At 37.8% G+C, this 17107-nt stretch overlaps 1 protein-coding gene across 1 annotated transcript in view; it reads right to left on the reverse strand.

Annotated features, from left to right (window-relative positions):
- Window positions 1-1090: 1090 nt before the first annotated feature.
- The window catches only part of ENPP6 (ectonucleotide pyrophosphatase/phosphodiesterase 6), a 96796-nt gene continuing 80779 nt past the window's right edge, over window positions 1091-17107 (reverse strand). The window contains exon 7 of the mRNA XM_056802954.1: window positions 1091-4023. Coding sequence (XP_056658932.1) covers window positions 3818-4023 — 206 coding nt within the window. The 3' untranslated portion in view covers window positions 1091-3817. The remainder of the gene's footprint in view (window positions 4024-17107) is intronic.

Here is a 17107-nt window from a genome sequence, read left to right on the forward strand (position 1 = left end):
GTTCTCAAAGACTATATCAATGACACAAAAACTCTCTCAAGTCCTTCCACGCTGGAAAAGTCTTTGTGCCTCAAGATGAATTATACATCTATTATGAAATGATTGGCCTGGTTGCTCATCCCCAGGATTTCTGCCATCAGACAATATCTTTTTGGAAGGTCACAGCAACTTGCATAACTATTTAAGAAAGTGTGGAAGAATTGTGTTACACCCTCACCAATGAAATAACAAATTTTAAACTATTAGAGTAATTTAAAAATCAAATACTTTTATATGTTTCAAAGTAAAAATCATCTCTGAATAGATTTCTTCATGGAATGACTGAACTATCAGAAGCATTGCTATTCAATCATTTTCCCCATTGTGTACTTCTAAAATTGATTTTTTGGAACCTGAGTATACATATATCTCTATTAAATTCATTTGGCTAGATATAACCAAATGATCTAACTATCATCTATCTATCTTTTATCTTTCTTTTTATCTATCTTCCTATCATCCACTTTTCTTTCTTTCTATTTATCTTTTTTATTTCTATTTTCCTACATATGTACATATCTATCTATCTGTCTGTCTGTCTGTCTGTCTGTCTGTCTAGATCTGACCCCAACATGCTATCTTGTTGAGACCTTTTTGGATCTTGGCCTTGTCACTTAGTGTATTAACTGTGTCTCCCAATTTTGTGTCATTTGCAACTCTAAAAAAAGTTTTCATTCTCCAAATCAATGACATAAAATGTTAAATAATATAGGGACAAATACATTTTCCCGTGCCTTAATTCTTCAGAAAAAAAATTCCACATGTCCTTCCATTATTCATGCTTTTAAAAAATTCCTCCCTTCCTATTTCATCATCAGAAACTCTGGGTTCCAAGTTTAAGATTCTCTGGCTGAGAGAGGAAGAACTTGGTGAGATGAAACAGAGCTGGAGGTGAAACTGTGTATAGATTTAGATATCTTCATGATCCTGCATCCTGACATTTATTTTGTCTCCATATGGATAGCTCTTTAACTTGGGAAAATGTGTGCTTCACTGAATTCATTAGAACTTTGTCCATTATGGAAGAAAAATGAACTTTAAAAAATAGCTGTTTTCAAAGCATTAAAACGCCCTTTATTCCCAATATCCAGGGAACACAAGAGACAGCATGGTAAAGTGGAGGGAAAGTTAGCCTTTCTATAGAGAAGTTCAGTGTTCAAGTCCCATGTCTGACACACACCCATGTAGGTGTGTGATGTTGGGGGAATCATTGAGCCTTAAAAAAAAAAACCCTTCCCTTCTGTCTTAGAATTAATACTACATATTGGCTCTAAGGCAGAAGATTGGGAAGGGCTGACCAATGGGAGCTGAGTGACTTGCCCAGAGTCACATATCTAGGAAATGTCTGAGGCCAGATTTGAATCTAGGACTTCCCATCTCTAGACCTGGCTCTCAATTCACTGAGCTACCCAGCTGCCCCTGCCTTTGAACCTCTTAATCCTCCAATGATGATACTGACCAGCATTGGTGGAGGGGGTTTCTGCATTGAGAGTAACCTATACCATTAATATCACAGATCTAGTCCCCAAAATAAATAAATCCAGACAACAAAGGTTGATTTGCCTTCATTCCAGTTGATTTGGTGGTTTGCTAGAGCTTTAAAAATATATTACAAAAAACTTTACTGAGATTACAGAAGTCCTTTGTCAAGATTAATTTCATTTTTTTTAAAGCTATGATTCTTTAACCTCATAACTCATGGCATAAAGACAACCCCCAGCCCACTTGATTTGGGAGGAGGAGGAAGATGTGTCTTCCAAGCTGAGTTCTCCTGAGGCATCTTATGGCTGGCCAGTGCCAGATGAAAAGTCTCTTTCTTGGATGGGCTCAGTTTATGGCACAGTCACGTGGCTCTTATACAAGGAGATAGAACCGTGTTGCTGCTGGCATTTGAAAATGCCCAGTGAGGCCCTTTTTTATTCATCTTTAGTTCTCTAGAAGTAAATTGTTAGAAGACAATCAAAGTTTTCCACTCAGGCTCAATGTTATCTGCTCCACTAAGTCTTGGAGTTTGGGGACTCCTGGAATTAGATCTGTTACACAAGAAGAGTGTTCCCTGTTCCATCAAATTTGGGAGATTTGCAAAGAAGTTGGGCCCCAAGTGAGTTTGGCATGTTTTATTGAGTAATTAAGGGATGATTTGGGGAATAGCCAACATGCACTTGTTGTGTCTTCCCCATTCTGGATTGTTACAGGACTTGTATAAACCTGGGTGATTTAAAAAGTAAACTTTTGTCTTCCACAGTTTATCTTCCACAATGCATACTTTGTCTCCCACTATATCCGCAGTGCCTGGCACATAGAAGAGCTAGGGACTGGACCTGGGATTTCACTAAAATGGTGAAGAAATTACCAATAAAGGTTGGCACTTTCTCAGGAACATAGTCTTAGAGTTGCCTTGGGCTCCAAGAGCTAAGTGACTTACTTCCCTGTTAGCCAATATGTGTCATAGACAAGATTTGACCTTAAGTCTTCTTGGCTATAAAGCCAGCTCTTTATCACCTACTCATGCTGCCTCGCACTTGCATACAGTTGGCACTTAATAAATGTTTCTGGATAAAATTATTGATATCTAGTGGAAGCTTAAAAAAAAGAATGCTATTCATGTGAGTTATTCGGTAATACAGTTGTGCATTCGTGACTTGCTATATCATTTCCTACCCTGGAATAACATCATCTCTTACTTAGCAAATCAAATTCTAGGGAGGAACCAGTCTTTTTTTTTATTATTTTTTTAAACTCTTACCTTCTGTCCTAGAATCAATACTGTGTATCAGTTCCAAGGCAGAAGAGTGGTAGGGGCTAGGCAATGGGGGTCAAGTGACTTACACAGGGTCACACAGCTGGGAAGTGTCTGAGGACAGATTTGAATCTAGGATCTCCCATCTCTTGGCTTGGCTCTCAATCCACTGAGCTACCCAGGTGACCCCAGAACCAGTCTTTTAAAAAAATAAGTACCTTCATGGAATTGCCCTCAAACAAGTGCTCAAATACAAACAAGTCTCTATCCAGTGTTTACTCTGAACAAGGATCAGTACTATGGAGGGAGCTGTTATATTTCAATGCTTCATGGGAGCTCAAATTTGACTAAAGGGATTGATACATTCAGTCTCTGGATAGACCTATCACTTGGCTTTGCTTTGGGATTCTCCCTAAATTATGGGCAAAAGGACCCATATAAAGGAGCACCCTGTGTGGAAGGATCTGGTAGGAACAATTTCCCTTTCAGTTGAATTAGGAGCATGAGAAAGTAATTGTCATTGACCTACACCCCATCTGATATTGCATGGAAAAGATTATTATATTATAGATGTGAATACCAGCTATTGGCCTTGCATATGAGCTTGACACAGGTTCAAACTGGCCTGGGAGGTACCACTTTGTAAGAAAACTTGGCAGAGAAGGGCCAAGGAGACAGAAACAGTCAGTCCAGATGTCAAGTCTGGTTGACAAAATGCCAAGACGTTTGCCCAGCTGGTTATAGTCTCCTGAGTTTCTTGGTGTGAAGGGCAAGTGGTTAAGAGTTGAATGACTTAGAGACCACTGAGGTGCTCTCTACTTTCAGGCAAAAAAAAAGTGTCTTAAAAATAATAGAAAATAAATTGTGTGGAAAAGAGTGTGTATATAATAATTTCATAAATGTTCCATGTATTGTTTATCTAGCCTTTTCTGTTAATGAAGCTATTATTCAAATACAAAGGGAGAGAAAGAAAAAACAACTTTCCTCTTTGGAGAAACACTGACTGGCTTTGTTTTGAGACCCAAGACACCAGATCTGTTATACAAACAGGAACAAGAGAAGGAACGCTAGGGCACAGCTGCTTGGCTGAACCAAATGGGCCACACTGGGCTGGCTTTTTAGCATGCACGCCACTCGGGACCAGGAGCCATTGTTGGGCAGTGGTTTGATTCCTGCCACCTTGCACAGAACATTGTAAACATCAACTGCTCTGATTGGAGCCGCTCTGAAGTTGGACTTGAAATCTGAAAGGAAAATAGAAAGAGACTCTCACTTAATGAACAGAGAAGGTTTGAGTTAGCATGGAGAAGGGAGTGGTTATACCTCTTGGGAAGTACAGTCCTTTCAGATAGAAAGAGCAATTCTGTGGACAAAACCCAATGAGCTAGCAGCAAATAAAAGGTTTGCTGGTTTGAATAATACCATTGTGCTGAGATGAATGGTTTTTTCACAATCCACAATCAATAGTACAATGGGATCTTAGATCCTCTACATCTCTGAGTTCATCATGGATGGGTGGAAGAAGGTGAACAAACATTTATTAGGCTTCCACTATTTGCCAGGCATTCAGAGATAATACCTCATTTGATCAATTGTGAGGTGACCAAGCTATGGCCCCATCATTAAATATTGTACCCCCATTTTAGATGCCCTTATTTTGTATATTATAAAAACTGCATAGGCAGCTAAGTGGCTCAGTGGCTAAAGTGTTGGCCTGGAGTTAGGAAGACTCATCTTCCTGAGTTTAAATCTGGTCTCACATACTTAACTAGCTCTGTCTCTGGACAAGTCACTTAACCCTGTTTGTTTCAGTTTCCTCATCTGGAAAATAAGCTGGAGAAGGAAATGGCAAGCCATTCTAGTATCTTTTCCAAGAAAACCCCAAATGGAGTCATGAAGAATTACACGTAACTAAAACACCTTAACAGCAACGACATAGGTTATTAGTTGTTAATCATTTTCCAATTAATATTTTTAATCAATAAAGTCTGAGATTCTTTCTATGCTCTTGGCATCTTATCATCCTTTTACTTGTAAATTGGGTTCTGAATTTGGATTCTTCAATGCTCTCATAATTATGTCTCCTACAGCATGGATAGACTCACTATATCCTTAATCCAATCTGGTCATTTTACCATTTTGTTTCCATTAGCACTATTTATAACTCCTGATTAAGCACTCTTAAGACCTGTAATGTAGGAGTCCAGCTGTGGTAGTTCCACTCTCCTGGATGGAAAAAACAGTTTTCAGTAATAACTTTTACAAATATTTTCCTTTTTGTTTTCTGTTCATAGTCCTCCTTCTGTTTTCATCCTTGAATCCTATTAGGTTGACCTGGCTTAGTTGGATATCTTGCAAGTCTGTGTTTAAATTGGTTTTACCCTCTGCTGCTTCCCTCTACTTTATGAGACAATACTGCTGCTAATCATCCATTATCTTCCTTCGTGAGATATTACAGCCAAGTTTATAGTCTAATCTGGGATTGCCTTTGACAGTCATCACCTCACTCTTTTTAATAAATAAGACAAATATTTGCTGGCGGAGGCATTTTCTAGCTCTTTTGGTTTCCTTTTTTATACCAATTAGTTTTTTTTTAATTTCTAAATGAAATTATTTTAATCAATATTGATATTATTTCTGTTATCTATTTCCTACTTTGGGCTTTAAATGCCAAGTTAAAATAACTTAGGGTTAATTCTTCTCAATTGAAAGCTATATCTTTTTCTCATTACTATTTTCACCTTGATAATTATAAATTCTGATGTTAGCTTTGAAGAGAAGATCTGTGAAGAGATAGATGACTCAGGCATAACTTCCCTGGCCATAATGTCTTTTTCCATCTGTTAAAATGTAGTCAATTTCATTTTTGTAATGTTTGGCACTTACTATATTCAGTGCCTACCAATTCTTTTTTGGGGAAGAAAATGCTTTTGCATAATCTATAAGTCTTAGCTCTCTACCATTACCATCTCCTGAACCAAATTTTCCTATGTGTTTCTCTACATCCTTACCTTTTCCCAACTTTGTATATAAATCACCAAATATCAGAGTGTATGTTAATTTGATGGTCCTACCAAATTCTTCATAGTATTTCTTTACCACTTCATCCTCAGCAACTCATGATGATGTGTAATCTGCAATTATTTTCATAATAGTCTTTTCCCCCAAATATTCATCAATAGTCTACAACATGTGATAACCAAATGTTCCATGAAATGATATTTCTCGTAGCTTTTGGGTGTACAGTTAAGTCTATTTGGTCAACTCCTTTCTTTTTATCTAAGGCATACCTATGAACAAACCTTCCATTTAACTGCAACTCTCTTCTTCAGGTTTAATTTATAGCAAGAATGTCAAATGTAAATGATTCAGCTCCTCCAGCAATGAATCTACTCACTGGAAAAGGATCTTATATTCATAGTACCAACAATCAAATTAGTTTGTTGGTTGTCTGAATACTATGATTCCTTTCTCTTTTTTTCCCTACAGATTCACTATCATCATTGTCAAAATGGAAGGGGGACACACAGTCTTGTGCTCATTTTCAGTTTTTCCCTGTTTCATGGGTTGTTGTGGTCAACAGTTTTATCACCAGGTAAGGAGGCTCCTGGTAATAGATCTCTCCATGATTAGTCAGATTGGTCATCAAAAACCTATTCGGTCTCTGACTAGTGCTTGACTAAAAGCTTTTCTAGCATATAAAAACCTGTTCCAGGTTACCCTCTATTGATGTAGCCTTTGAGAATTCAGGATCACCTCTATGCCATAAGGAAGTATAAGAGGAGACCTTTTTGTGGAATGATTTAAAAAAAATCTAAACCAAGAAAAGTGGTTAGTGCATTGGATAGATCTACTATGGCAGATTTTTGGAAAGATGCGGACAAGAATTTTCCAGTTTTAAGAGAAATTGTGATTTGTATGGATAGAAGGAGTGGTTGCTTTGATAATATCTATACTGTCTAAGTACGATATCTAAGGTTCCTCCTCCATAATTTCTCAGAAGTCAACTTCTCATTCTCCATCATATGAGTAGAAAAAAATTAAGCTACTAAAAAGAATTTTAAAAGATGTCCCCTTGCATTTGGGGATTCATGAAAACTATCATCCTAGTCAGTTAAATAGGAAGATTTTTTTTCCTTTTATTTTTCAACTTTTTTACTAACAAGCTTTTTAAACAAAATCAAACTATTCCTCCCACTACTCCTCACACCCATGAAGCAAATTTTAACAAATCAACACCAAAAAATAAATCCCTCGATACATATCCACATAGTCAGGAAAAAGTGATTACTATGTTAGTCATGTCTGAAGATGTGTCTTTTTCTGTATTTTAAATTCAACATTTCTCTCATCTCAGTCAGTTGATGAGTGACATGTTTCATCTTCATTGTTTTAGACTTCTAGTTTATCATTGCATTGATCAGAGTTGTAAAGTCTTGGGGTTTTTTCTCTATAATACAGTTATATAAATTGCTCTCCTAGTTCTGGTCTATTTGCTCTGAATAAGTTCATAAAGGTCTTGTCAGTTTCTTCTGAAATCATCCATTTCATTGTTTCTTATGGAACAACAATATTCCATTGAATTCATATATCACAACTTGTTTAGTCATCTCCAAATAAGAGGAGATCCATTAGTTTCTCATTTTGGCTACCATGAAACAAGTTACTGAGGATATTTTTGCACATGTAAATCTTTCCCCCCATTTTTGGAATTGTAGTGGTCTAGCTGTGTGAAAGGTTATGCAGAATTTGGTAACTTTCTGGGCATAGTTCCACATTGCTTTCCAGAATTCATAACTGGACTAATTCACAGCTCTCTCTACTAACAATATACTAATTAGTGAACGTGTTGTCCCACAGCTCCTCCAACATTTGTAATTTTCATCTTTTATTTTCTTTGCCAGTCTGATAGGTGTGGGGTAGGACCTTAAAGTAGCTTTAATTTTCATTTCTCTATTAGTGATTTGGAGCATTTTTTTTCATATGATGGCATATAGTTTGGAATTATTCATTTGAGAACTGCTTGCTCCTGTCTGTAAACCAGTTGCTTGTTGGGGAATGGTTACTTGTGTAACAAATTTGAATCCATTGCTTTTACAGGGCATCCTTAAAGTGTTAGTTTGTTTTAAGCATAATATATTCAGACATATCAATTCTATAATCTTACAAAAACAACATTCAAAAGATTATTAAAATTTTTAAATCTTGATAATCTTCCTCTTACAATTTAACATAAACACTTCCATGCTCCAATTCATTTTCTAACTCTGTAAAACAATTTATTGGCTAGTGCTTCATAACTAAATCCGAATCTTAAAATTATCTTAAGGTTTAAGTTTTGATGCATACAATTGTATGCAAAAAAAATAGTTTTGAGGTGACCTCACAGGAAAAAGTCTAGCAGAGGATGATTTAGTGACTGAGATAACCAAGCAAGATAACTTTCTTCTCTCAATCCACTGCTCTGATAAAGTGTCATCCAGAAATTGTTGTATGTTAAGATTAACATTTTAGATTAATTATTAAAAATTCAAAACCTAAATAAATATAAAGTAAATTTAAATAATTAAACTTTCAAATTTGTTTTATAAGTTTGTGGCATTTATTCTTCTGAAGTTATTAAAACTTAAAATAAGCCTAGACTGTGTTTGTTGGTGAAGATGTGGCATGCATACCAGGGCAGCATAGAGAGGGCTGCTCCATTCCCCCTTTCTACAGTGCCTGAGAACATTTTTTGCATGCCCTGCTCCTCTGTACAGCAGATCAATGAAACCATTTCCTTCTTACATTCTCTGGGGATAATGTGTGGGACTCACAGGCAGCTTAAAGGTGTAGTTTAGGCACACAATCTCTAAAAGTTTTGCCAATGCTGCCCTAAACCTTTGCGGTGATTTGCACAAGAAGGCTAATTATTTTTATGAATTTATCTTATAGCCCACATCTTTGCTTTACATACAATATCTTATTTGAGACAACTTATGTAAATCATTTCATAAACTTTAAAGCACTATGTATGTGTTAGCTGTTATTATTATTATTGATAAAACTATTATTTTAATTAATTTCATTATACTCTCTAGGGTTCTCATAGTAATGATGGTAGCTAATATTTACGTAAATATACCAGGCACTGTGATGAATACTTTAAAATTATTATTATACCATCATATCTCCTATGAAAAATTAGAATTTCATTGTTTCTTTGATTATACTTATTCTTTTTCTTTCTATAGCTAGTATTTCTAATGTTATATTAGTACTAGTTATAATTAATTGTCCTCCATGCTTTAGCCTTTAGCTTACTCTAAAAGTCTCTAATTTTTCTCCATTTTATTTTAATATATTTTTGAATATATTTTCATATACTTGAATTCCCCCCCCCAAAAAAAACCCTGAATTCCTAGTCTTATTTATCAATTCAGCATTTTCTTTCTCTTCTTTAATTTCCATAATTTCTACTTTTGAATTTAGTTGGGGGTTTGTGATTTGTTGTTATTCAAGGGGTTTTTTTTTCATTGCATGTCTTTATTTATACTTTCTTGAATGCATTTACTTGTTCTTTCTCTTTTTTATTGATGAAAGCATTTAGAAACATAACATTACCCAGACAACCTAAGTTCCATAAATTTTGGTGTGTTTTGTCTACTGTCATTTCTTTGATGAAAATTTCTATTTCTTTAATTTGTTCTTTTATTTATCAATTCTTTAGAATTATGTTATTTTGTCTCCAATTACTTTTGAATTCTTTCTTTTAGGGCCCTTTGTTAATATAATCTTACAGAATTATGATCAGTAAATGATGTGTTTGGTATTTCTAGTTTTCTACATTTTTTGGTATGGTCTTTATGATCCAATACAATCACTTATTGTAAAGATGCTATGTACAGCAGAGAAATATGTAAAATTCCTTTCTATTCCCATTCAGTAATCATCAGGAAATTATCATCTTTAATTTCTCTAATGTTTTATTCAGTTCTTTAACTTCTTTGTTTTTTGGTTAAATTTGTCTAGGTCAAAAAGGGGTACATTAAGATCCTCCCATTATAGTCTTAGTAGTTCCCTTTCAAATTTGATTAAAATTTTCTATGTATATTTAGAAAATATACTATTAGGTATGTACGTATATATATAATATGTGTATGTGCTGTTATAAGAAAAAGTTAAGTTATGTAGGAAAGTGTATAAGTTTGCAAAGTGGAGTGACATGAGCCCTGCAGGAAAGATTCTGGAACTTTGAAGGAATGGTTGGACTGGTTCTAAGGCTGTTAGCTCTCTCTGGAGGTATCTGGAGAGGGTGGCTGCTTTTCCTTAGTGGCTGATCCTATCCTTATTCCTGTCCTGCTTGCTGTCTGGTGTGCTGTATTTCATTGAAGCAGAAGTAGAACCTGATGATTCTGACCAACTGTCTACAGAGCTTGTGAGACCAGATCTAGGTCCTTTTGGATCTATAATCTTCCTTGAGCCATACTAAGCTTACACAGACCAGTTCCTTATACCATCTAAGGAGGGTTTTCATTGTAGCTTTACCAAGGACAGGGACTGGGTTTTTTTAGGAGTTGAGGAGAGGATTAGAGTAGAAAAACCACTCTATGAAGAATCTCCTTGAGGAGACATTAGACCCTTTGGGGCATTAATCTTTCTTTCCCATTTTACTGAGTGGTCTGTGTATGATCTCAGACCAGTCTCTGCCCTGGTCAGAGTGTCTGTTAGCCTTCTCAGCCCACAGTCAACCTACTGACATTGGCCCAATACAATCCCATCCCCAAAGCCCTCTCCTCTTTTTACAATGCATATATATAATGTGTATATGTAAGCATATATTATATACATATATGAAGTACTTATATTGATTTATTGTCATGATGCCTTTTAATATAATATAATTTCCCTCTTTATCTCATTTTATCTTTTCTATTATTTACCTTATCTTATTATTATTTATCTTATCTGTGATAATTACTGCTATCATTTGATTTTTTAAAAATTGCTACTTTCTTTCTACTTTTTAACATAGACTATTTCCCACATAATAGATTTTATTCCATTCCTTCATTTTAACTCTAAGAGAATCTTTTTTTTAAGTGTTTCTTACAAACCAAATATTGTTGGATTCATTTTCTAATCCACTCTTCTTTCCTTCCACTTTATCAATAAGCTCATTCCATTGACATTGACATTAATGACAATTGACTGTACATTTCGCTCCCTCCTGTCCTCTTATAAGTCTTCCTATATTTACCTTCACTTCCCTGTTTATTAATAAGAAAGTAGTAGATTTGTTTAACATTTGTCATCTTATAAACTCTGCTCCCACTGTTACAGCTCTTCTAGTATCCTTACCACAACCATGATCCCAAGTTTTTACTTTTTCTTTCCTTTAATCCTTCATCATCAATCATGATTGTTTTGTTTGACTATTCCCTTACCTATCCTGCCCTCCCTCTTATACTCTTCCTACCTTTCCCTTTAGCCTGGACCTTCCTACTTCTTTTAAGCTTAATGTATATGTATACTGATATCCATGTGTAGGTGAAGAGAAGAGTTTGTGTGTGTATGTGTGTGTGTGTAATTTTATTCAATATTGCTTTGCACAATTCAGATAAAAGATTAATTTATGATATGCTTGTTCCTCTTACTTCTTCTTTTATGGCTGCATACTCATCTTAGGTACCTCTTTTTTTGTAACAGTAATTTTCCTCTCCTTTTTCTTCCTTTCCTCCTTAGTATAGTCTGCTGTTCCTCCTATTGGTCTTCTCCTGAGACCGTCAAAACAAAACATAATCACCCATATAGTCCCTTTATCATTTTAACTTTTCTCTTTGTCCCTTAAAATATAATTGATTTCTTCTTATTATTATTGTCATTTTGTATAATTACAATTATATAATTATGTTATTGGTTTCTTATTCTCCCTATTAAAATGTGAACAATTCATCTTCATATATTCTCTTTCAATTGTAAAAACATATGTTCCTTTTTATTTTTCTCTTGTTACCTGTATTAAGTATTTCTAGCTCTATCTATTTAACTATTTAGCCATCTTAACCATCTGATCTTTTCACCAGAAATGTCTGGCATTCCCCCTTTCCCGATTTTTCCTCACTGTTGGATAATACTTAGCTTTATCATTTAGGTCATCCTTGGTTATAAACCTTTATCTCTTGCCTTTGGAGCATTATATTTGAGTTCCCCACTCTTTATGAGTAGAAGCTGCTAAGTCTTGTGCAATTCTTTCTTTTAATCTTTGGTATTTGAACTCTTTTTTGTTTCCTTGGAGAATTTTTTTCTTTTATCTGGAAGGTCAGGATTTTGGCTCTGATTTTCCTTGGAGGTTTCATTTTTTAAGTTTCTTTCTAGAAGTGAGCAATGGCTTCCTTCTAATTTTACTTTGTCCCCTGTTTCTAAGAATTATTGACAATTTTTATTCATAATTTCCTAAAATGTGGTGCCCAAATTATCTTTTTTTTAAAGAGACCTAATACTTGGATTGTTTCTCTATGGATTGTGTTCAGGGCATTTATTCAGTTGTTTCTGATATATTTCTTTGACTTTCTTCTCTTTAAAATTTTTTTTGGAGGGATTTGTTTTGATGTTTCCTTTGGATTGTTGAATCATCATTTTCTTTGTATTGTTGAATCATTATTTTCTATCCAGACCATTCTAATTTTGATGACATTCAGTTCTTTCATGGGAATTTCCACCATTTATTCGAAGACGCCACATTTCCTTGGTTATTTTTCCTCTCTCATTTTTCCATTCACTATCTCTTGTGTTACTTCCTAGAAGGACTCTCTGTGGCCAGGGTATTTTTTTTCTTTGAGACTTTACATAGACTTGTTATGGGGTTGCTAACCTCTTCAGGGTTTATTTCCTAGGAATCTCTCACACCAAGATATTTCTTTGTGATAAAGTTTGCCTTGATTTACCCATGGAGGGGCCTCTCCCTGGGTCAAACTCAGAAACTGAATGGTATATAGCAAGGGCCTGCTAGTTGGCCAGTCTAGACTCCTCCCTTAAAGTACTCTTGGCTCTTATATGGCACCAGTTTCTGCAACAGGTACTTTCTGAGGTCCTTCTCTGCTGGTACTGGGCTCAGAGCTTCTTGTCCACCATAGGCTTCAGGGCTGGCTCCAGCTAGATTATACCTATGTCCTTCTTTCAGCCTGGAACGTAGTTGCAGCCCCAAGTCAAAGGACTTGTAAAGTCCAGTAAAGACTGGACTCTACCTGGAAGGCTCTGAGGCTGCTGTTTCTGCTGGGCCAGGGTCCATGAGATGACTGTAAGCTTCTTGAAGGCAGAGAATGTCTTTTACCTCTTTTTGTACGTGATACACAGTAGGCACTTCATGAACTTTTGCTGAATTTCATCGAATTGTTGAGACCAGGCTGTTCTCAGGCTCTGTTTCTGGAAATGATTTCTTGAATCCTCTGCTCCCTCTGCCCTGAGGATGCTCCCTCTGGAGTTGGACTCAAACAAATAGACACAAATTTGAGTTGGGTCCCTGCCCAGCTTAAGCAGAATTCTGGACCCACCCAGAATGCCCCCAAATCTCTCAGCCACAGACCTCAGTCTCAGGCAGGATGCCAGAGCCTTGAACTGGGGCAGGAGACTTAGACCTCCCTGAAGGTTCAGGGCAGCTGCCTATCCCTGCCCTCTGAGGCTTGGCTCTCAGCCTGTCGTGAAGGACTCCTGGATTCCTGTATTGGGTGAACCTAGAGGTGATTCCCTCTATGCCCTCAAAGAGTAGTCCAGCTCTGAGCCCCAGGGGGTACCTTCAGAGGACAGGGCATCCATTGTCTCTTAGCACAGCATCATCTTCCCACAATCCCCTTATTTCCCTTCCTTCCCCATCCATCTGCTTCACAGTTTTCTGTGAACCAGGAAAGGCCAAAAGGAATGCTTGCCCCTGGGCCAGATGGTCTCTAACAATCCTCCTGCCCATCTCTTCAGTACTGGTGGTTCCCAAAGAGTAAATCATATGAATGCTCCCTGGTTAGGAATGGATGAGCCCTTAAGGGGCAGCAAATCCCACGTTGAGCAATTCCTACCCAAACCCAACTCCCAGTAGAGTTTCTGGAAATTCCTTTGGTTTCCTCTTTTCTTGACTCTAGATTTTGGTTACAAAAAGAGAGATAGTCTTGGAGTGAGGGGAGGGAGACTTCAGAACTCTGATTCATAAATAGCCTATCAGAACTAGAAGGGGTGACAGGGGTCATCTAGGCTACGGATGACATGATTCACTTCCCCTAGCCACTGTCCACCTATTGATCACTGGAGGAAAATCTCCTGTTTAGAGTGCTAACAGACAAATGAAAACGTGTCGATGCTCTAAAAACGGTGTGGTTCTTAGCACCTTCTGTCTACTTTTCTTACTGCTCTCCCATATCACTGCCAAGGCAGGAGGGGGTCCCTGAGGACAGGTCCTCATTTTACAGATAAGGAAACTAAGAGCCAAAGTAGCTCATCTCAGAGTACTGAGAAAGCAGTGTGGCTTAATGGAGAGACCACTAGATACAGTGTCAAATTTGAATCTTACTTTGGATATTTAGTCTCAATGCGACTTCAAATGAATCATTTTTACTTCTCTGTGCCTCAGTTAAAATGAGGGGTATTGACTAGATGGACTCTAAGTTTCTGTCCAGTTCAAAATCCTCAAATCCTAATAGGAGAGTTGAGATTAGAACCCAGGTCCCCTGAGAAACATTCTAGTGCTCCAGCATGCGCAGAGTACTGGACCAGGAGTAAGGAAGATCTGAGTCCAATTCCAACCTCAGATATTAACTAACTGTGTAACCCTGGTTAAGTCATTTGGCCTCAGCCTCCCTCAGTGTTCTTGTCTGTAAAATGGGGGCAGTGAGGTAGCTTAGTGGAAAGAAAGCCAGGCCTGGAGATGGGAGATTTGGGTTCAAATCTGGACTCGGGCACTTCCTACAGCTAGCACGATCCTGGACAGGTCCCCTAAGCCCCATTGCCTGGCCCTTACTGCTCTTCTGCTTGAGATCATTACATAGTATTGACTCTAAGAGGGAAAGGAAGGGCTTAAAAATGGCATCTATTTCACAAGATGGTTATGAGGCTCAAATTCTTATAAGCCTCTTTGTGCAGTGTATGTAGGAGCTTAATCAGTGTTTGTTCCCTTCCCTACCTTTCCCTACCTCTTCTCTGATTCACAGTGCATTGGCCTTCTGACTACTTTCTCTTTAATTCCGATTTTGAATACAAGATTGTAAAAAGTTATGTATGAAAACTCAGCCCCTTCCAAAATGAGCAACTTTATAGATTGGGGCTGTCACTGTTCCCTTCATTCGGTTTTCCAAGTGGGGCTTGTTGAATTTGCAGGGAAGCCACTAAATCTGGACCAATTCTCAAATCTGGAATTCTCCTGGGCAAGAGGAGGCCGTACCGATCAGAACCTGGGATTGACCAAAGGAAAGCTGTCTTTGCACACTCCTTTTCCTTTTTTTTCCCTTTTTTTCCTCCCCCCTCCCAAGTAATGCTTGACAGGCTCTGGAAGGCCTCAGACGTCTCAGGCTGTATCTCAGCAACAGCAGGGATGTCAGACTTCTAACCTAAGCAGCAGTCACGTAACAGGATTCCAGCGGGCTGGGCCTTTATCTCGAAGCCCAGTGAGATGGCCACGAAAGGCCAAGCTCTTCCATTTTCTCTGAAAAAGCTAGCCAGGGCATAAAGCTCTTCAGTCTTTCAGGAGAACTGAAGCAAGAACAATTGGAGCCAGAAACTTGGCTTGCAAGAGGTTCCAGAGGCTTGTTCTGCCTGGAAACATTTTTGCAATTAGTCCTTCTGGAGGAGAGTGGGGGAGAGTGAAGGATGGGAGGACTTGCTTCTGGCTGTGACTGATTGAAAGCTTTAAGTCTTGGGGGAAGATGACAGCTCTTCTTTTCCAGGACAAAGCCTCCCCAGTGAATTTAAGTTTAACCTGATTCAGCTTTGGCTATTTTGTTTTAAAAGCTTCTTTGGTTTGAGGCGAAAAGTCGTACTGCTGAAAGTGATGCTTTTAACATCTTCCTTCCCCTTCTCCAACCCTAAATTCCATCCTGTGAAGCATTTAGATGCAGTCTTTTGACCTATAACTATTTTGAATTCAAGATCTCTCTGTCTCTGTCTTTCTCTGTGTCTCTCTTCTCTGTGTCTCTCTTCTCTCTGGCTCTGTCTCTGTCTCTTTCTTTCTCTGTGTCTCTCTTCTCTCTGGCTCTGTTTCTCTGTCTCTGTCTCTGGCTCTCTCTGGCTCTCTTCTCTGGCTCTCTTCTCTCTGGCTCTGTCTCTGTCTGTGTCTGTGAGTGTCTCTGTCTCTGTCTGCCTGTCTATCTGTCTCTATCTCTCTTCCTCCTCTGTCTCCTCTCTGTATCTCCCCCTGTCTCTGACTTTCTCTTTCTCTCTCTGCCTTTCTTTGTCTCTGTCTCTTTCTGTGTCCTCTGGAGAAAGTAATATTCTTGACTAAAATCCCTGGGGTTGCCTAGAGGCGAGAGGGTTTAGATCTGGCCTCAGACACTTCCTAGATGTGTGAACCTGGGCAAGTCACATAACCCCTTTGCCTAGCCCTTACCACTCCTCTGTCTTGGAACCAACATGCACTATTAGCTCTAAGGTGGAAAGTAAGGGTTTTAAAAATAAAAGTCCCTGGGATCCAATGTCCTGTATCCCTAGGAAGTACATAGAGCATAGTAGAAAGAGTCCTGGAATTAGGGCAATCCATCCCCAGCAATAAGTATCTAGTGTCCAGCATGAGCTATGTACCAAGAGTTAAAAGTGGCTCCCTGGAGATGAGCACAGAAAAGACCCAAACCCTTCTCAGGATAATAATAAGAGCTTGTTTTTATGTAGTACTCTAGAATTTACCAAGTACTTCAGATCAGTTATTTTATTTAGTCCCCACAAAAATCCTGTCAAGTAGGTGCAATGATTATTCCCATTTTACAGATGAGGGAACTACCACCAAGGAACAAGCTACACAGACATATCTGTTGGGAAAGAGGCTTCATTTAAAAATGAGTGTTCACATCTGAAAACAAAGGGGTTAAACTGACCTCTGAGGTCTCTTATAGCTGGAAACTACATAATCTGATGGTTCCTGTCGCACTGTACTTCCAGTACAAGTTATGTCTAAAGGATGGTGGGAGAGGCCATACATAGGGCTGAAGCATTTGTTAAAGAAATGAGCAGGATTTAGCTTAGAAAAGGAAGATATGATGGGAAGCTTCAAAGGCAGACTTTAGCCTCTTTTGTTCCAGCATTTGGTAAAGTGTTTGATGTAAGAAGTGTCCTTATTCTCCTCAGGTAAATGGGCTTCTATGGGAGAACTCTTCCAGT

The sequence above is a fragment of the Monodelphis domestica genome, chromosome 6, assembly GCF_027887165.1.
Source record: "Monodelphis domestica isolate mMonDom1 chromosome 6, mMonDom1.pri, whole genome shotgun sequence".
In the NCBI taxonomy this organism is placed as follows: domain Eukaryota; kingdom Metazoa; phylum Chordata; class Mammalia; order Didelphimorphia; family Didelphidae; genus Monodelphis; species Monodelphis domestica.